A 21,359-nucleotide genomic window follows, 5' to 3' on the forward strand; every position below is an offset into this window, starting at 1 on the left:
TTTATGTAAAATAGTTTTGGAGATGCTTTGTGGCCAATGTGAGTTTGGTGCTGGATTTGTCAACACTTCCAAAATATTAATTTGACACTTGTTTTCCTGGTTTCATGAAGTAAGGTGTTGGTGACAATGATCATACTTAATAATAAGCCAATCATTCTGGCTTATCATGGTTTCTTGTGAACAAGCAGCATATTGAGATACATAGCCCCAACATTCTTTCTCTGTTGTAGAAAACCAGGAAGCCTTAGCTTCCCATTGTATCTGAACCAGAAATTATGGTTTGTTGTATAATTGGCAAGCCAGTAACAACCTAGGCTTAGGGATAGCTATCATGGATAGTTAGTGGAAAAAACAGGATTCCTGGTTTTGAAAGTAACAGGAAGCTAAGGTTTCTTAGTTTATCCCACTCCAGGGCAGGAGCAATTCTACAGTGTTCATGGTACACCAAAAAATCTGACTTAATCACTGTTGCAAACAGTTAAAAGTACTTATTGGACATTTCTTTATTTCTGATTTTATTTGTTCATCTTTCATGTCTTTTGTGGCCAAAGTTGTGTCATGGAGCTCAACATTTATTTAAAAGACTAGGCATTAATACTAGGTATTTTAGTCTTGAATCCTAGTGGCAAGAAAAGCTACTTCATATATTGATTTGAGTGAAATTATTTTCTGAGCAAGTTAAGTTTTGTATGTGCTTGAGAAAGTAGCAGGAAAGAATATAATAATTAAGAATGTTGCTTTGTGAAGGAATCATGCAAGAGTGAAGAGACGTGGATGTTAAGCAAGGGTGGAAGATTCAAATGGAAATTAATGTCTCAAAGCTTTTTAAACTATGGAAAAGGTTTTCTTCATTTCTGACTTAAAACAAATACACCCATAAAGAGTTTATGTGTAATGGAGCATGTGTGAACTTTTGAGTGTGTGTTAAAGAGCATAGTAAAATAGTAGTGCTTATGATACTCTTTCATTCTCAAAGTGTGGTTCTGTTGTTGACGTTAATAGGCCAAGCTGCAAATAGCAAGTTAGTCATGCTACTTTGCATTTGACAGGGACATTCCTCCTCCTCCCCTTTCTTTATAAAATCCTTACACAGTTTGTAGCTCCAATATAATGTCAGATGCAAGGGAAAACGTCACTTCAAAACACAGGCTTAAGAGTGGAGAAATTTTTTTATAATAACTGTGGCTAGCACCATGTGGTGTTGCATTTGAATGTATGCATCATTGAGTGATGCCAAGTAAAATTCAAATGGAAATAGATGATGTAGGTTGCTATCTGAAACATACTTAGTAGGGAATAAATCCCATCGAATCCAGACTTGCTTCTCGCTAAACTTGCATTGGATTGTACTTCTTACAAATCCGGCTTTGAGAAACAACAAGAGGCAGGTAATAAGCATTCTCAGTGAACCTGGACATTTACAGAAGTAGAAAAAACAACAAGCCTAAGTTCTGCTGCCACCGCAACCCAACCTAATCCTCAGTGTCTTGCTGGAGTGGGGATGGAAAATCAAGAAAGAGGAGGAGCGAAATGGAGTACAGGCAACTCCCCATTTGTTTGGGGATTGCATTCCGAGGCATCGTGCGCATCAGTGGGATGCGCTTAAGCCCGCCCTATTCTATCCCGCTTCCTTTTCATGGCAAAAACAGTGTGCAAAAGAGTTCATATGCGTGCCAAACACATGCAGTTGGGAAGTGGCCTGTATATTGAAAGAGGAAGTGATTGCCCAGCATGAACACTGAAAGGGAACACTGTATATATATATTTTTGCAAGTCCCATTTCTGCCTCCATATTAGAGAGCAACTATGAAAACCAAGAAGCAGTGGAAACATAAGTGAGTAGTATACTGATCTGGGTCTTCAGTTTCTTTGAGAGGGTGGATGAACACTGTCTTCTTCATGACTCAAAGTTAGTGAATCAGTTCAGATGTAACAACATGCCATGTATTGCCACATGGGTGAGCTGGCACATGCTCAGGCAAGCTTGCTCCCCCTTATTTGTGTTCAGTAGGAGGAGTTTTGAAGTTTCATAGCTTATTAATAAAACTGGTTGAATAAATTACCATTTGCCACCTGAAAACAGCAAGAAACTACAGTTTGTTACTGTTAGTGAAAGCTTTGATCTTTGTCCCTTGCATACAAAGGGGGAGGGGAAGACACATTTACTTGAGGCTTGTGCTAGGTTCTTGCATCTGAACTGGACCACTGACATACGTAACTAGAAGCATGAGGTCCTCCATTTATATTCATGTAACAAACTGTGGTTGGCTTGTTATGTCTGAACTTGGCCAGTGATTCTCAGTTTACTTCCTATTGTCACACAAATCATTTCCCTGTTAAAGCAAACAGGATAATGTTTTTAAAACATTTTTTAAAATGTTTTTAAAATAGGTATGGCTAATCCTTTGTGAACTTTACAATTCATGGCAAAGGAGAGCTCAAACTGGTGAATAAATATCCCTAAGCTGTGTTTAGTTGTAACTTAATGTTGCTTATTTGAACAGTTTTTTCAGAACAGAATGTCTTAATTAGAAATATGAAAGCCTGGTAGAATTTTTTTTAAAAGAGGAAGTACTTTGAAGTGGCACATTGCTGTCTTTTTCAGAAATATATTCTGGCAGTGTGTGACAAAAACAAATCAAAACCTCCTTAAGTCCAGGCATACTGCCGTGATGAAGTTATTGCCTGAGTGTTTTATGTGCATTCTAATGTTAATATGTACTTCTTAAAATTGCTAATTTAAGCATACTTAGTTGCTGTTAAAGAGTTTGATAAAAGAGAGGTGATTCTTATCTGAAAACATGGAGGCCAGCCAATTCAGCTGACAATCCCACAAAATCCCTGGTTGATCTGTGGAATGGGAAGATGACCTGGATTGGTTGATAGGATCACTCCCAAGTGCCCCTGCTCATTGTATTGAACTCTGTTCCTTGGTTATTTAATGAAATGCTTAGGTAGAGGACTAAAACAGCAATGAAGGAACACACAGGTGATTATAGAACCTTTTAACTATTGCCTGGATGCAGTGATGGACTGTAGATGGCTAACAGGTGGAAGCTCAATCCAGACTAGAGAGAGGTATTGATGGCCAGTAGACACATTGATCTGGTATGGGAGTACATACTGTTCTTGATGGAGTGGCATTCCCTGTAGAGGATCAGGTTTGCAGTTTGGGTGTGCTTCTGGATGCCCAGGTGGATGCTTGTAGCCAGGAGTGCTTTTGTTCTGCTTTTGGCTATTGTACCCACTACAGCTACACCCTTTCTTGGAGAAGACAGATCTGGCCATAATGTTGCATGCCTTGGCCATTTCCAGATGTTACTATTGCAGTGTGTTCTGGATGTGCCTGTGAGGAGTGTTAAAAAACTGTGGCTGATGCAATGTGCAGTGGCTCGGATTCTTCCTGGTATATGTTTCTCAGATCATGTTGGGGGTGTTGTTGGTTTGCTTTTGTTTGTATTTTGGTGTCATCATTTTGTCAAAATTTCCTGAGTGTGTGTCAGTTTAATCCAGGACAGGGGACTTGTGGCCCTCCAGTTTTGGGGATCTAGCCAGCATGATCAATTGTCACATCTGGAGGATCACATTTCTCCATCCTTGTTCCAGAGAAGCTGTTTGCATGCTGCCTTAACATTAGAGTAGACACAGATTTTATTTGAAATATGAAAAGGAAGCAACATCCTGATGGTATTGATCTTTTACTTTTAATCCTATTAATTAATACTCTGTGAAGAATGAACAGTAATGGCTTTCAGAGCTTCATAATAAAATCAGTGCTGATCAGAGACATTTAGTGATATAGTTTGTTGTTGACTCAGTTGGTATCCAGATGAGAGGTGGTCGCCTATACAGTAAATGTTTGCATTATCCCTGTTGTTCATGTAGCCCAAACTATATTTTTCCTTTTTAAAAGCACCACATTGCTTGCAAGCAGTGATCCTTCTGATGCCAAATAGTGTGTAATCTGGTTATGTTACAACCTGCCTAATCATTGTTCTATGATAAGAGCAATAAATAATAATGTGCTTGTGGTGTTAAACCCTTTCCCCTCCAAGCTAGCAATTAAGATTACCAGTAAACTACTGTTTTTGCAGTGCAGAAGCAATGAGCTGGTGCCGTTTATGAATAAAATCACTAGGTCTAGTTCCTTCTCTCAGTGATTAGAACAGTAAATGCTTTAAGGTCTGCAGTGCAAATAATCACCAACAGTGCCTCCTCTAAAGCCCCTTAAGCTAATCAAAATGTATCCAATCTTCAATTAAACTTAATAAATGAGTGTTGCTTTTATGTTTCAGAGCTGTTGATAACATTTGGATTGGGAGAACCTTAAAGATAGGCATACATTAAGTCAGTCTTACTGCTAAGAACTTAATGGTTTTCTTTTTCCTGTCCCTGCTCACCCCACCCCACTTTCTGTACTGTATCTGTATGGAATGTATGCATTCCTTTTATGGTTAGTATTGTAGAATTGTAGAGTTAGAAGAGACCCCAAGGGTCATCTAGTCCAACCCCCTGCATTGCAGGAATCTCAACTCAAGCACACATGACAGATGGCCATCCAACTTCTGCTTAAAGGAGAGTCCATCACCATTCCACTGTCAAGCAGCTTGTGCTTAGATTTTTCTCCCTAATACTATATGCTGAGATACTAATAAGAGAAGCATAAGCAAGGCAACCAACCCCCACTCCCATTAGATATAAACCTGCTGTTGCATCTGTAGGGAGGATTTTTGTTAGTTTCTCTTCTGTAGGGAAACTCAGCAAAATGGAAATGGTCTATCCTATAGCTTTTTGTTTAGGTTTCTGTTGAACACAAAAGGCTGGAAATGTGCTGTGTGTGGTGTTCCACATGCACACTGTGAATTATATTCGTCAAGTTGTGAGGAGCTGCAGGCTGCAGCTGGAAAGGAAAACTGGCAGTTATCCCATAGGTACACACAAGTGCTTCCATACCAGTGTAGGGCTCTTTGGATCCTGGTCCAATTTAAAACATTATTGAGGAATTTGCCGTATGTGTGTACAGTGGTACCTCGGGTTAGGTACCTAATTCGTTCCGGAGGTCCATTCTTAACCTGAAACTGTACTTACCCTGAAGCACCACTTTAGCTAATGGGGCCTCCTGCTGCCGCCGTGCCGCCGGAGCACAATTTCTGTTCTTATCCTGAAGCGAAGTTCTTAACCTGAAGCACTATTTCTGGCTTAGTGGAGTGTGTAACCTGAAGCATATGTAACCTGAAGCGTATGTAACCTGAGGTACCACTATATAGAATTGGCCTTTCATTGCATGTAGAGATCTGAACATTTTGTTCCCTTTGATAGCATAGCAGCACAATTACGTGCATGTCTCAGAAGAAACTCTCATTTAGTGCAGTAGGACTTATTCCCAGGTAAGTCCCTTGAATTCAGTGGGTTCTTTAAAGATAGATATATTTAAAATAACAATAAAATAATAAACAGAAAAACCTTGCCTAGAACAAATTAGTGGAATGTATTTGGGTCTTAGCAGTATAGACCTGTAGTATGAAGATAAGTGTATCAAGCCTATACAGGTTTCTGAAATCTTAAGCTGGAAAAGTGACGCTGTTGGAAGCAACTCCACTGCAGGTAAATGATAGGCAGGAATGGCTTAGCAAAATGCAAATTCAGCAGTAGCAGCGTTTTGAACAAATGAAGAGTGTGAGCATTCTGCAGGCCCACAGAATATTTTTTCATAGACATATAATTTGTGGCTGGACATGGGATTCCTACTGCAGTGGAATTTCTAATTACCTGCATACATTTTTTGTAGCTTTTTCTCTAGTTGTTATTTCTTCCATCTTAAGCATCTGATGTAACTCATTTATATACGCTATTTGTGGGCTTTTGAATCTGAGGAAAGAGTGTTAGGGAATATTATGCACTGCAGCTTTCAGAAGAAAAATGGTCATACTGACTTAAATTATTGGTAGCATATTGCAGCTTACACATCTTTCACTTGAGTTCTGGTATAGTTTGCCCTTTCAACAGTAGACACTATGCCTTGTGAGTTTGAAGACTCGTATCTGAACCATTTTCATAATAGTCAGGAAATCAAGATGTTGGGAACTGCTTAGTAAGCTGTGTTGGCTCTGGCACTGTGGATACATAGATACTCTTGGTAAATGGGATATATAGATATTCCTCCCAAACAAACGTAGTGCTTGGGAAATTTTGTTTTTGACATGTTCGCTTTGGAATAGAAGAAGAAGAAGTTTATATGAAGATTAGTGAAATGGAAATAAAGCAAGTGCCTTATTCACAGCTTTTATCATGATTTGCAAAAAGTGGAATATTTGTTGTGTATGAATATTTAAAGTTGGTAGACAGTCTCAAGTAGCACATCATTTAACAATCAAGCGAAAAACTTTTGCAGCATGTAGACCTGTGTCTGATTATTTCCTTGTATGACTAATGCCCACAGTTAAACAAGTTGCAGTCTATTGATAATAGATTTTCTGTCTTATTTCCTGTGATTATTTGAGAAGAAGGTGAGTGGCTCAGAGGTAGTGGCTTGTACTGGCCAATTACAATTTGACATGCTAAGAGACCAAATGGCCAGCAATGTTACCGTGCTGAATGCTTGCTCTGAGTTTGGATTATCTAGTTGTATTACTCATACCAATACCTTAATGAAAATGCCCATAGCCTCATGGGGAGATCAGGCCTTCTCTCCAGTCTTACATTGAGTAATATGGCTTATAAGAAATTAGTGTTGTGAGAAGTTGTGTGGGAGATTCTGTATCTGTAAAAAAAGGTTCCATAATGTGAGCAAGATGCTTGAGCAACAAAGTGGGGATTCAGTCTTGAGAAGGAGAGTGTAGGAGGGTTTTCCTTTCAGCTTTATGAAAAGAAACAAAACTACTATTTTCCACTTTAATCAGTGCTACAAGCTCATTACTGAAGAGCAGTATTCAACAAGATGCTTATGATGAAAGGAAAACTTGCTCTATTATTTCCTTTCACTTTTGAAGTCTTCAGAATGATATTAAGAAAAGACAGAGCACTTCATGTGTGAAGATGGGAAACATACAGGTGAAAATAATAAAGAATAGTGGGATTTTGGTCCTGAAATAGCTTTGTAAGACATATGTGCCTTTCATGATATATAGATCAAAATACTGAGTTGTAATAAGAACCCATTATTTCATTAGAAAGTTAAATGTAATCTGCAGTACTTATTTTATACAAACACACACACAAAATTCAGACAGGCACTATCTCCGATGGTATTTTGGTACCTCCTTAAAATATATTTATTAAACTAGACTTTTGCAGTTAGATAATTCTGTTTCTGTTCTTTTTGCTTCTGCCTCATTGCAGCTGCATTTTATTTTATTAGTATTAATTTGTATCCTCTCTTTCCACTCAAAGGAGCCCGGGGAAGGAAGCAAACACCAAAATGATAAAACAATGCAATTTAAAATAAAATAAAAACATATAGAACCTGTAAAAACATTTAAATACAATTGCATACCCAGTGCATGATTCAGGATTGCTGACACATGATCCCATAAGGCTGACCCACTTACCAACCAAGCATTCATATTCTGCACTAGCTGCAGCCTCCAGACTTTTAGGCCAGCCCCACAAATTGCAGTAATCTAAACAGGTCACCCAAGCATGGGCAACTGAAGTCCCATCTATTCCAGTCCAGGAATAGTTGTAGCTCTCAAACCTGCCTAAGCTAAAGGATAGTAACTCCGGGCCACAGAAGCCACTTGAGAATCCATTGACAGGTTAGGAGAGGGTGAGAAGAAAAACTGGCCTTTTGTCCCTCCTGGGGTTCCCCACTCTACCCTATGAATTCCAGACTGGCTTGTGTATTGAACATGAACCCTTTTTTTGAAGGCTTGAACACACAGGGACATTTTGTTGCAGATACCTTATTTAAAGTATTTTAAAGGTATTTATTCATGTATGTTGGTGCTCTCCTCCTTCCTGCCCACAGTATATTATTTCAGGTTGTGGTTGTAGTAGGGTGAAATAAAATGATTTAGTTGGTCAGTGCAGAGCTGTTGCAGGTAATACACACAGACAACACCTGACTAAGGGGAGAAGGGAGGATAGATGTGAGTCCCATCCTGACCAGAGCTGGAGTCTGGGAAGAAGGTATTTAAAGAGAACCTGTTATATTTGTCGATTCAACCAAGTTAAATTCTGCTTCAAAAGCTAAGCTGCAAACACCAGGACTAAAGGAAAGTGATTGCATGCTGAAAGCTGTTGCCACTAGATGTGTGTTCTCTGTAGGCTAGTGAGGGTTCCTTGAATTTCACCCAGTATACAGTGGTGCCTTGGTTTAAGAACAGTCCTGTTTACGAATGATTCGGTTTACAAACTCCACAAAACCAGAAATAGTGTCCCGGTTTGCACACCTTACCTCGGTCTAAGAATGGAATTCGAACAGTGGAAGGGCACCGGCCGGCAGGAGGCCTCATTAGGGAAACTGTGCCTTGGTTTAAGAACAGTTTCGGTTTAAGAATGGACTTCCAGAACAGATTAAGTTTGTAAACCAAGGTGCCACTGTACTTTATTGGCATATTAAGGTTATGTGTTGCTAAAATGCATTACATAGACATGAATATGAAAGATAGGTATCAAGAGCTGTGTTGAAGCTGAATATCTGCCCCTCTTTGATTTCTGGACAAACAGGTTTGGGTCCGAGTGAGGGGGGGAGCTGTCCTTTCTCCTGCTCTGAAGTCTCTTCCCCACTCTTTCCTGAGTACCAGCTTGGCTTGTGGTCTGATCAGAAACACTTGTTCTAGGGCAGGCATAGGCAAACTCGGCCCTCCAGATGTTTTGGGACTACAACTCCCATCATCCCTAAATAACAGGACCAGTGGTCAGGGATGATGGGAGTTGCAGTCCCAAAACATCTGGAGGGCCAAGTTTGCTTATGCCTGTTCTAGGGTCTGTTCATGCAGATACATTTTCATCTGTGTTTCATTGGAGTTTCTAGTGCTTTCGGGGTGGGGCATTACAGTACAAGGAGGGAAAAGAGCATCCTTTCAAATTATGACCACATCTGGAATACCACGTGGAGCTGTGTATATTTTTGGCAAATTGGAAACAATATAGTAGACGAGTTCTAAAACAGTGTTTCCCAACCTTTTTTGGGCAAAGGCACACTTGTTTCATGAAAAAAATCTCGAAGCACACCACCATTACAGCCCCGTGACGTCAGCGCGCAGCGTCACGCTGGGAGGGACATGAATTGCTAGCAAATTACATAATCACCTCCTTGAGGGCTGGCTCATCTTCTCTGAAGGCAGAACCCCATTAATTAACAGCACAGACTCACACCATAGCCAAGACGAGGGGGGAAAACCTCAGTCATGCACAGTCATGCACATGTGGGGGCTAAATGAGGACGAAGACCGGGCAGAGAGCAGGGTTCAAATCACCCCACTTGGCCAGGACAATCCCTGGGTGCTCCCTTGGGCCACTCGCCTGACCCACCTCGCAGGGCTGTTGTTGCGAGGATAACACGGGGAGAACCGCGCGCGCCCCCGGGAGCTCGTTGGAGGAGAAAGTGGGCGATGAATGCAATGCACGAAATATATGAGAGGCGACCAGGTTTTGCAGGCGAGGGGCCCCCGCCAGCCTTCGCTTCCAACACCCGTGCAACGACGCCGAAGTTTCCCCCCGGGCTCGGCTCGGGGAGCAGTGCTGCTCCCCCCGGCTCCCCTTCGCCCTCCCGGCTCTCTCTGCCGCCCACTGGGGACCCCCCTCACCTGCCAAGTCCGGAGCGCCGGTGGAAGTTGCATGCATGCATGCAGGGCGCCGCGTTGCCATTGCATTGCACTGCACTCCATGCAACGCCTGCACGCATGCATTGCCTTGCACGCCCGCCAAGGGGTCTCCCCGCAGTCCGATGCGTCCCCTCCGGCGCGGATGCAGCATTGCAAAAATAACCCCCCCGACGCAGCCCTACCTGGGGGGCAGCCTCCGCCGCTCCGCCTCCGCGGGGATCCCCGGGCTCCATCCTGCCGCCCGATCTCCGCGGGGGCGCAGGCAGGCTGCGCGGGGTCTGCGCAGAAGAGCCCCTGCCCGCCCGGCCGCCGCTGCCGCGCTCATTCCATGGCCGGGAGAAGAGCGCTTCAAACAAAACGCCCGGCCCGCCAGGCCACGCTGGGAAACGTAGTTCGCGCACCCCGCGCGGGCGCGGAGCCCAAGGGCGAGGGGACTACGGATCCCGGCAGCCCCCGCACTGGCGACGGAGGGGGAGAGGCCGGGTGCAGGGATGGAGGGACGGGTGGGTGAGCGAGTGAGTGAGTGGCAGCCGCCAAGCCTTGGTCGAGAGCCAGGAAGGGCCTCCCCAGAGGAGGAGGAGGAGGAGGGAGGCGCAGAGCGGGAGGGAGGGAGGGAACCCCAGGGGTCATCTAGTGATGGCGCCCCAATCGAAAATTTGACTTTAAAAAAAAAAAAATCTTTCGAATTTTTTAGTTTTTCCCGCGGCACACCAGGCAACATCTCGTGGCACACTAGTGTGCCGCGGAACAGTGGTTGGGAAACACTGTTCTAAAAGACTATAAATGTTTCAATGGCAAATCTTAAGAAGAGCTAAAGAAACTGGGTAAGTTTAGCCTAGAGTAGAAGATTAAAGAGAAAATATTAAGAGGTTGTCAGGGGAAAGATAACAGATCATTTATCTTATCTGCTGAGGTTACAAACAAGATGCAGTGGTTTTCATCTACAAGTAGGAGATGATGGTTACACACTTTGGGGGGAAATTCTAGCTGTTAGAGCGGGTCAGGGCATGCCACGGTTGACATTTAGAAATAGTTGTTTGTGCTTACATAGGCTGAAGATCTAATCACTGATATAACTTATTCACCACCTAGTTGTTTCTCACCACTTTTCTATCTGAGTTTAACTAAGTTGTTTAATTATGTTGTTTATCTACTATATATTTTGGAAAGTGGTTTGTCCTTTATGAACTTGGGTGCCTCTTGATGTATTGTCACACAGACGGTTCCCAAGATAGAGCTGTTTTTGTCTACATTTTGAAACCACTGGATACAATTTTGAATCAAAACGGTGGGACAAACCTTTACAAATAGCACCATTTTGATACAACAGTTCCCGAGCTAGAGGAGCAGATTTGGGTCTGTGTTTGGAAACCATTGGATACCCTTTTGAATCAAGATGATGGATCAAATCTTTCCAAACTTCATTGATTTGGGCACCTTTGAAGATACTGTTGCTCAGTTTGGTATGACAATTACTGAATTGGAGGGTTGGGTTTTGGTTTACATTTGGATATTGTCAGACACGATTTTGAGCATTACCAGAATATGTGCATTAAATTTGTCTTTGGGGCTCAGGCAGCTCCAGAACTTTTCCTGGGTAGTAACATACTTCATTAATACTGAGTTTTTGATACAAGCATTGTTTAGGATGTGTCTTAGCACTTTTCCTTTTGTTAGTGGACCAAGATGACTTTTTTAAAAATACAAACTTTATTAAAGAATAGAATTTACAAAAGAACGAAAAGGAAGAACACTACAAAGTTAATAATACATACACTTCAAATATCAGTGACATACCACAGACTACTTTGAGTAAGAAAAGTGTGCTAGTTTGGAGAGAAATATATGTTCGAACGCACACAGGAGAGGCATCATTGGCCATCTGTCAGGGTCTCACTCTGATGCCAGCCTTGGGCCTCCCTGTTCAGGGTCTGGGTCTCTGAGCTGCCTGTCACTTTAATTAATCACAATACCCCCAATATAACATCACTCAAAGTCATCATGGGACATTAAATTGTCAACCTTGCTTTTCCAGTTTCTGAATGGTTCCCAGATTTTGACTGTGTGCTCCCTGGGGTCAGAATTTTTCTGTTTCCTTGCTAATGTTACTGCGTGTAAAGTACTATGTACATTGAAAAATACAAGTCTGTGAAGCTTCCCTATGTGTTAATCACTGAAAACTACAGGCTGTTGAAAAGCTGAGATCAAGGCCAACCTTATAATTTGCTACTTGCCTAAGACAATTAGCAATTTTTATCAAAGCAAGTAGCTCTTTGGGCTCACTATCTGACCAGTGATGTGCATGTGGATATTAGTAAATGGGCTAGTAAAGTATTTTTGCCTGCATTTCTTTTTGTACACCTGGAACATGTTTCATTTTTATTTGAAAGTAAACTGTGCTTCTGCAGGAAGGAATGTGAAATTTACTGTTTTACGTACATTAAATAAATCTATGCTAGAAAGAACTTTGTGAAAAGCAGTTTTGCCCTTAGAATAACTTAATGTGTGGTTTAAAATAAATTCCACTTCCTTTTGTAAAACCAGTTGATTTCCCTGGATATCATTCAATAAGTATCAACAAGTTGTTTTCTTTTGTCTTACTATGTCTTACAAATCTTCTCTTATATGGTGCTGATTGCCTACAGTGGCTACTTGAGGCATTGTTTTGTAACAATAGAGGTATCAATTTTTGTTGTTTCTTATGACATAACCTCAACAGTTTTAAGAAACAACTGCATTGAATATGGCTATATTTTACCTTTTAAAGTGCAGTAACTTCCCTTACTGAAGATTTTTGAATCTACATAAACAATTTATGAAATTTAATATATGGCTTTTGTTTTTATTTAAATACCTTAAAATGTACCCAAGAACTGGCATTATTATTTAGCAAATGTTTTCCAAAGCACTGTTTAATTGTGGTATGAATGTGGTCTTAAAAATAAGAAAACATGGGACACACGTTGCTTTTTGAATTTTTGAAATTCAGGTCTTCGTTTTCCTTTCAAACAAGAGACTTCTTCGGTATATTTTGCTTAGTTTACCCCCTGTTTTATTTCATTGAAAGGCGAAATCTTACAAAGCTGTCCCTCATCTTCAGTCACATGCTTGCAGAAATCAAGGCAATCTTTCCTAATGGTCAGTTCCAGGGTGACAACTTTCGTATCACAAAAGCTGATGCTGCAGAATTCTGGAAGAAGTTTTTCGGTGAGAAGTAAGTATAGTCAATTTTGCAAAAGTTTTTTTGTGTTGCATATGATTCCCAAGGATGTCCTGAAGTCTCCCCGCCCCCATTTTTAGTATCCTTTTAACATTTATGTATAAGGACAAGTACATAAGAGACACTTGTCATGTAAGGTTTTGACCAGATGTGGCTAAAGTGCTTTGCAAACTATTCATAACAGACTTAATTGCCTGAAGTAGATGTTAACAGACCCCAGACAATACAAAGAAGGTGTGCTGGACAGTTACTTGAGGCTGCAATGGAGGAAGAGAAGTGAGACACCCCCTCGCCACCACACAGTAGGCATGTTAAACTTGTACTCAGTGAAATTCACAACACATCTTTTGCCGCTTGTATTCTAGCCTTTGTTTCTAGACCAATTTGCTATATAATTGTATATCTTGAAGCAGATTACAGTAAGGAGTCAGAGACTCAAAAAACCCACAATAAAACTCAATATTGATATTCAGGTAATTGATATAAAAGTTCAAAAGGGAAATCAAAAGATATAAAAAGTTCAAAAGGAAAATTAGATTACTAAAACTAACAATATGAAGCTGTACATTCTAGTGGTCAGCAGTTGAGGAAGGCTTGGACTGAAAGGTCCATTTTCAGTAGCTGTATTCAAATGGTAGGAGTGGGTTTGTGATTATTGATAACAGGTTTTATAAGGTAATAAATTTGAATATTGCACAGCTATCATGATAGGTGTTATCTAAGTATCACATTTCCTGATGCACAAAAATACTGTACTAAAATTCTCAGAAAATACAATACCCCTGAAAAAAACACCAGACCATATATAAGGTAACATGTTGACCTTGCACAAGTAAGAAAATGTGCCTTTATTGTACTAGGAAAAGTGATTATGACCTTATTTAGTGCTGAAGGTTGTGTTGAAATTCAGCATGATCTGGAAGACTGAAGCTCATTTCTGTGTAATCCATATATTAATGAACTTGCTCACCTCTGCGAGTTTGATGCCATCTAAAATTTCATTCTGTGAAGTTTACCACAGAGTTCTTACACAGCCACTCCCTGTGAGCTATTTTTGCTTCAAGGTAGGAAATTCCTTTGGCAAGATTGCTTATGGCAGGTCTGTGACTGTAACTATTGGAGTATAGGCTCTTCAAAACCTCACACCCTACAACCTATCTACCTACTTGTCTTTCAGCAAGTTGCATTATTGAAACATCTGGGTATATTGGGAAAGAATACATGCGGTAATAAATCAAAAGGAAAAAAGTCTACACTATATATTAGCTGGGAAATTTGCTGAGATGGCACTAAGACTTCAGAAGTTTATTGCTAAAATTTAGCATTCAGCTACTGTCTGGATATGAATCATGATGGGCAGCATCTTCCTGGTTTGAACTATTTTTAAATATTATTTAAATGTAGGGCTATTAACTTTGAAGCCAATAGCAATATTTCCCCCTGTAGTCCACATTTTCAGGTGGTCTTAAGTAACTGTTATCTATTTATTTAGCATTTTAATTACTCTATTGTCAGAGAGTTGAAGTGTGAACAAATAACAGGAATAGCAAATGGGACCTGAAACACAGTTTTGCAATGTCGGCTGCTCTTGTACAGTGTTTCCTTCAGTCAGCCAGTGCTGTTCACCCAAGATGCTCCATTGCTTTCTCCTTCCATCCAGTTTTCCATCCTCCCTCAATAGTCAGTCATCCTTAAGTGCTCACTGAGTCCTTGGTGCTGTGTTGGGTTCTCCCCTTCCCTATTTTCAGTTTCTTTTCCTTCTGCAAACCTCGGGGCTTCCCCAAATGTATTGCTACCTCTCGTTTGTGGGTGGTGCATTCTGGGATCTGAGCAATAGTACTCATTCCTATAAACTGGAAACCACGGGAAAGATAATAATTGTCATCATACAAGTGGAAAATATTTTGAAAAGAATTATGTGAAGATACCAATTTTAAGAAGCCTCCAAAATCTGCACATTATTTAAAGGGCTGTGAACCAGTATTAAATGTTTTTTCTGGGCAATCAATTTTTTACAAAAAGGAATTGGCCAGGTATATTTCCAGTATGTTCCAAAGTGTGGCTTGCCACCACCAAAGGCACATATCCATGCCTTTGTGTATCCTTTACCTAGATACAGAGCCATGTTCAGTGCTGACACAAGTAATTTTGCTGCCTAAGTAGACCTTGAATGGTGCTCTCCCCCCGGTGCCAACTTAAAATCTTGCTGTGCTGTTCAGACACCAATTCCGTCCATCATCTATCTTCTTTCCTCGCCCCTGGCCATAGTGCTGCCAGGAGAAGGTTGCTGGTAACCCTTCACCTGGAGATGTAAGCGAACATGATGTGTAATCATGAACCTACATGGCTCTGATTTTACAGGATGTGATGTTACTTAGAAAATGGTAGCATATTGTGTAACACTTCAATACTGTTTTTGCATTACAGAACCATAGTGCCTTGGAAGGTGTTCCGTCAGTGTCTGCATGAAGTGCATCAGATTAGTTCTGGTTTGGAAGCAATGGCTTTGAAATCTACTATTGATTTAACCTGCAATGACTACATTTCAGTCTTTGAATTTGATATCTTCACCAGATTATTCCAGGTAAAATATTCAGCCTAATATTGAACATCCTCTTCCTATGTTGTCTACAACCAAGTATGTTTATTTAAACCCTACAAAGCATTCACTAATGGTTGAAGTCAATAAACCATTTTGTTCAGTTAAAAACAAAATCTTTGCCACATTTTGTTCAGAGAAAATGTTAATAAAAAAGTCTGATTAAAACTGAATAAAAGCTGAGGCTTGGTTTATTGTGGAAACTTTATTTGTGTGAATTATCTTTGGCTTAACTTTTTAAATAAAAAAGCCAATTTGCTTATTATGCTTAGAGCTCCTCTATTACTTTTTTCTCACCTTCACAATAAATATAATGGTGTAAGGAGAGAGTACAGATGAGAAAAGAAAAAAATTCTTCCCTTTATGAGGGCAGCTTGAAGACTCTGACAAACTAAACATCTGGGTATGGGAATATGAGATAGGATCTGTTTATATTCTTGAACTCTATATACCTCCAAATAAGAATTGTAATAGTTGGCAGGTTTAGTATATTACCATGCATCACTGCTGTGATAAATTGCATACTTAACACTAGGTAAGATTATAGAAATTGCTTCTGTATTCTTGGGCCCCTGATGTTGGGTACTACAGCTTTCTATTATGTTTTATTGCATTGTTTTATTGTATTGTGAATCATGTTAATATAATTTTTATTAAAGGCAGTATATAAAGAGAGAGAGAGAATTAGTTTTGATTGAAGTTCTGATACCTGCTTCATGAGGAGCAACAGTTTATATTTAGCTGACAGTAGGCTTTTCTTCACCTGCTATGAACCTAGGCATGTTTCCCCCAGTTAAATTGTATCAAAGTTAATCACGTACATTGAATGAATTATGTTAATAATTCTGTAGACTTCAGAAGTATATCTTGCATACATTGTGAGACACTTTGATATGGTGACTGTCTGGAATGTTGAATTTGGACTGAGGATAGCTGAGCAAAAATTTACATCTAGCTATGAAGTTTACTGAGTGGCCTTGGCTCAGTCACAATGTGCTGGTTCAGACATAAAGATCCTGGCTTAATAAACCATGATTTATTAAGATGGATACAGTTCTCATGCTCCCCGTCCCCTCATGTGCTGGTTTCAGTGTTTTTTTAAAAATCATGCTTACTTTAAAGCACTTTCCCTTTATTTCCAAAATGAAAAAATGTGATTTAAAGTAATCATGGCAGAAACCAGTAACACAGAGAGAGATGCAGGGAGCCCACAGGCATGAAGCTCATTGCCTGCTTTACCAAATCATGGAACAAAATCCTGACTTACAAAAGCATGTTGTAGTGAGCTTGTTAGATTCAAGCTGGCCCTCTTTCTCAGCCTAATCTACCCCACATGGTCGCAAGTGTAGTGAGGAAATAGCAGTGTATGCCACCACAATGATTGGAGGAAAGATGGGACAAAAATACAGTATTTTTTTCACTTTGTGTTTAGCCTTGGGGTTCAATATTAAGAAACTGGAACTTCCTAGCTGTAACGCATCCTGGATATATGGCATTTCTGACTTACGATGAAGTTAAAGCACGGTTACAAAAATACAGCACCAAACCAGGAAGGTAATTCATTTTTGCTAATACTTCTTAGAAGAGGGTCATTTGACCTTTGTCTTCAGTAAAACCTTTTGCTCTTTGTGCTATTTTGACCAGTGTTCACTTGGTATATTTTCTGAGATTCCTAGCTACACTGGAAAAACCTGCAACCCTGGTGTTGCTCACCTGACTGAATTTGCATTTTAAAATTATAAAATGCACTTATGTGAACATAGTAAAGTCTAATAAACATAGATCCCTTGTTTTAAGTGCTGAGCCTTTTAAATGTGCTGCTTCCGGATTTTTTTACCTTTCTTTCAGAACTGGGGGGATTATTACCCCTCTGTCTAATTTTAAATGAAAGTTTTCCTAACTTTTAACAGGACCCATGTTTTTCATGTAGAGGCTGGGCTATAGGCACCACATACTGCAGCTTTAGTGGAGAGATGGTTAACCTCTGGCCCTCCAGATGTTGCAGGACCACATCTCCCATCATCACTGATTATTAGCCATATTTTTGAGCTAATGGAAATTGAGGGTGAAACAACATGGAGGGCAATGGGTTAGATGGACCTTAGGCCTGATCCAGGAGGTCTTTTTGTATGTTGTTAAGTGTGTTTTTGTAACTTTGCCTTATAGCTACATTTTCAGATTAAGCTGCACTCGACTAGGACAGTGGGCCATTGGATACGTCACTGGCGATGGAAATATTTTACAGACAATACCTCATAATAAGCCTTTATTTCAAGCTCTGATTGATGGCAGCCGGGAGGGATTGTGAGTATAAATGTTTACTACTTTAAATACAGAATCTTGGTTCTTTGACAGATGGAATGCACCTAAGAGCGGTATGTACAGTGGTACCTCGGGTTACGTGCGCTTCAGGTTACATATGCTTCAGGTTACAGACTCCTCAAACCCAGAAATAGTACCTCCGGTTAAGAACTTTGCTTCAGGATGAGAACAGAAATCGTGCTGCGGCGGCGCGGCAGCAGTGGGAGGCCCCATTAGCTAAAGTGGTGCTTCAGGTTAAGAACAGTTTCAGGTTAAGAACGGCCCTCCAGAACAGATTAAGTACTTAACCCAAGGTACCACTGTATTTCAGTCTGACCAATGTTTAGTTATCCAATATAAAATTAGATCTTTATTGCAATGAGTGCTCATAATTTTCATGCAGGGAAAGGGAAACAAACACTCTTCTTTAGTGTCCCAAATTTAGGCAAACTAGAGTCTATGTTGCTGACTTAACAGTAAAACGAGACGAGAAGAGAAGCGGTGAGGGTGAACTTATATGCGACAATGAAAGGAAAAGTGGGCTACAATTATCAGCAGATAGTGCATAAAGAAAAACAACATAAACATGGACATTGTAATGAATGGCAAGAGGAAATGTAAAAAGTTGTTGGAAGCAAATGCTTAGAGTGGGGTGAGAAAACCTTTGGAACCCTCATCTAAATTTACCATTCATGAATAGCTTGGTGGTAGAATGCTTTCAGGTGTAACTATTGTGATTTGTGTTGTCTAGTGACCTTGTGAACTTGTCCCAGTTTTATCAAATTCATTCGGAAAGCCATATGTTTGGGTTTTCTTAACTTGTAGCTATATATGTGTTAGTGCACATTGTGTGATTAAATGTTAAAAAATTTAGAAGCAATGTAAAATTGTAAACTTTATTTCTTTGTAATCCAGCTATCTGTACCCAGATGGAAGAAGTTATAATCCTGATCTGACAGGACTGTGTGAACCCACCCCACATGATCACATAAAAGTTACACAGGTATGTTCCATATTATCACTTCATTTATAGCAAAAACATTAATAAAAAACAATGCAACAGATTTAAATGCCAAAATTTAGTAAGATGTTCATTTACACCCATTAATGGGCACTCACTATTGAGGTGTGGCAGGGGAGTGTGGAAATATATGAGATGGGTTTGCATAGGGGCTCTCTGAAAAAGTTTGGATTTACTTTATAATTAAGCTAAATATAATATTATTCAATAGTCTCAAAATAACATCCAAATAAAATCATCCTTAACCTCAAAAATATAATTAATTGCTTTACAATCTCTATTCAGTTACCTTCATGAAAAGCAATTAGTGTGTTTGTTGTGAACTGTAGTAGGGAGGGTGTTTAAAACCGTAATGATCTTGGTAGCCTGTGAATTTATTTTTATCAAGCGGCTTGGCCCCTCTGGATGCCTCTCTGGTGATAATTACATCTTAGGGCTTGAGTGACCTTTGGTCGTATATGGTGAAAGGATAAAAAAATGAGGAAGTGTTGGCCAGAAATCCTTATCTCTTCTTCTCTGCACCATCCATTGGTAGTTTTGTCATATTGATGAGGGTGGTCTATTCATTCTTTGTAGCTGTTGTGGATTGGCCAATACCCTGGCTGCATTTTGAATGTTTCTGATGCATGTTGTTAGACTTGATGTTTTGATAGGCATTACAAAGTATTTTTTCATAGTAAAGATAAATCACTATCACTTAAAATGAAAAAACAATAACAAACAAACCCTCGAATACCCCCCAAGTTGCCTGTACATGCTATGTGGAGTATGCTAACAATGCTGTAATTACTGCTTGCATTGTGACATTTTTTCCTGACATTTAAGGAAGAATTGGCACCTAGAGTACAAATGTTATGAGCACTTAGGAGATAATTATCCTTCTAGCAGTGATGACATGTTGAAGATGATATTGGAAGATTATAATTTCCTTACACATCTTTGATTGGTATTTCACCTACTATAAAAATGAAAAGACAGGAAAATTAAGGAAGAAGAGCAGAACTTTGGCAAAGATAAGATTTTGTTAGAAAAGACTAAAATATAAGCTAGAGATACTTCATACTGTCGTGCAGTTCCAGTTCCCAACAGAGGGAAATGGACACAACTTTCTAGCTGGAACATGAACTTTCACTTGCTATGGCAAATTAGGAGGAATTAACAAAAAGATAATTCCTTTGCTGCTTTCAGGTATCATTTCCAGGTCTTCTGGGTATCTCCCCAACCCCATTTGTTTTCAAGTTATGCCCGTTTTGAAATAGTTTTCTATCATAATGTTAGCCAGTAACTGTAGCCAGTTACTGTGAGGTATTTTCTGTCACATGAATGTCTTCAAAAATAGGTGATCTCAAACACTGTTTTGCTTAAAAACCTCAAACTGTGTTAGAAGCAAGCTTGTAAACTTACCATCCCACAGAGCCACTTAACTGCAATAGTCTTGTTTTCAGGAACAATATGAATTGTACTGTGAAATGGGTTCCACATTCCAGCTTTGTAAAATTTGTGCAGAAAATGACAAAGATGTGAAGATTGAGCCTTGTGGGCATCTGATGTGCACATCTTGCCTTACAGCATGGCAGGTAGGTTTTCTTTCTTGTATTCATTCACCAGATGTATATATTTAGGTAGGTTTATTTTCCGGCTTGTTGTGGTCCTCTTTTCACTGTTCATTTTCAGCAGTATCGGCTTCAGGAATATGCTTTGAAATATTGCTACTTTGCTTCCACTTTGTCATGCCAGTCCTATAATAGGCAAAGTGAAAGGCAGATGCTGAGGTACAGAGTAGCAGCTATTTCCCTTTGTGGGAGGACAGACCTATGTATGCTACATGGACTGTCATAGCCACTTCAAACTACTGTGCTGCCTCAGGTGCTGTGGACAATGCTATCGTGTTACCAGCATTGAAATAAGCTTCAGTTGCCAGTCCAGTTATGTTCTTTATATGGAATGGGGTGGAGGGCATCTGGCCCTGCACTTTGACACACTTTATCATATATGAAAATAAATGCAGGGCTGTATTCAAAGCTAGATCAATAAGCTATTGAGAATTACAAGTAACAGCATTATTAGGTGTGAGCTTGTCAAGGAAGATGTTTAAAAATTATTGGATGGAGAAGATAAGTAGTGGTGTATGGGTGGAGAAGAGAGAGACTTCTCAAATGGTCAGCACTCCTAAGAACTTGTGCGATAAATAACTCACCCAGCAATAAAACACCAAGCCGAGGAGGAAGCTAAGGTGAATCATCTCTCTTTCTCCTACCCCTCTTCCTTTGCTTTACCAAATCTGGAGAACCCTTACTGTAGGAATGGGGAACCTCTGTCCTCCAGGCCAGTCATGGTCCACAAGGGGATCCAATTTTGGCCTACAAGGCTATTTTTCCCAAATCATGCCCACACTATCCCATCAGTTGACATCACTGATGGACAGGATTTAATTCCGCCGCAGCTTTTTGC

General features: G+C 40.0%; 1 protein-coding gene across 1 annotated transcript in view; it reads left to right on the forward strand.

Moving 5' to 3' along the window:
- The window catches only part of CBLB (Cbl proto-oncogene B), a 56,125-nt gene that overhangs the window by 9,909 nt on the left and 24,857 nt on the right, over nt 1–21,359 (forward strand). The window contains exons 4-9 of the mRNA XM_081198959.1: nt 12,835–12,981; nt 15,415–15,571; nt 17,019–17,140; nt 17,753–17,890; nt 18,803–18,890; nt 20,354–20,485. Coding sequence (XP_081055085.1) covers nt 12,835–12,981; nt 15,415–15,571; nt 17,019–17,140; nt 17,753–17,890; nt 18,803–18,890; nt 20,354–20,485 — 784 coding nt within the window. The remainder of the gene's footprint in view (nt 1–12,834; nt 12,982–15,414; nt 15,572–17,018; nt 17,141–17,752; nt 17,891–18,802; nt 18,891–20,353; nt 20,486–21,359) is intronic.

This window comes from Podarcis bocagei (genome assembly GCF_964188305.1).
Source record: "Podarcis bocagei genome assembly, chromosome: 6".
Taxonomy (NCBI): Eukaryota; Metazoa; Chordata; class Lepidosauria; order Squamata; family Lacertidae; genus Podarcis; species Podarcis bocagei.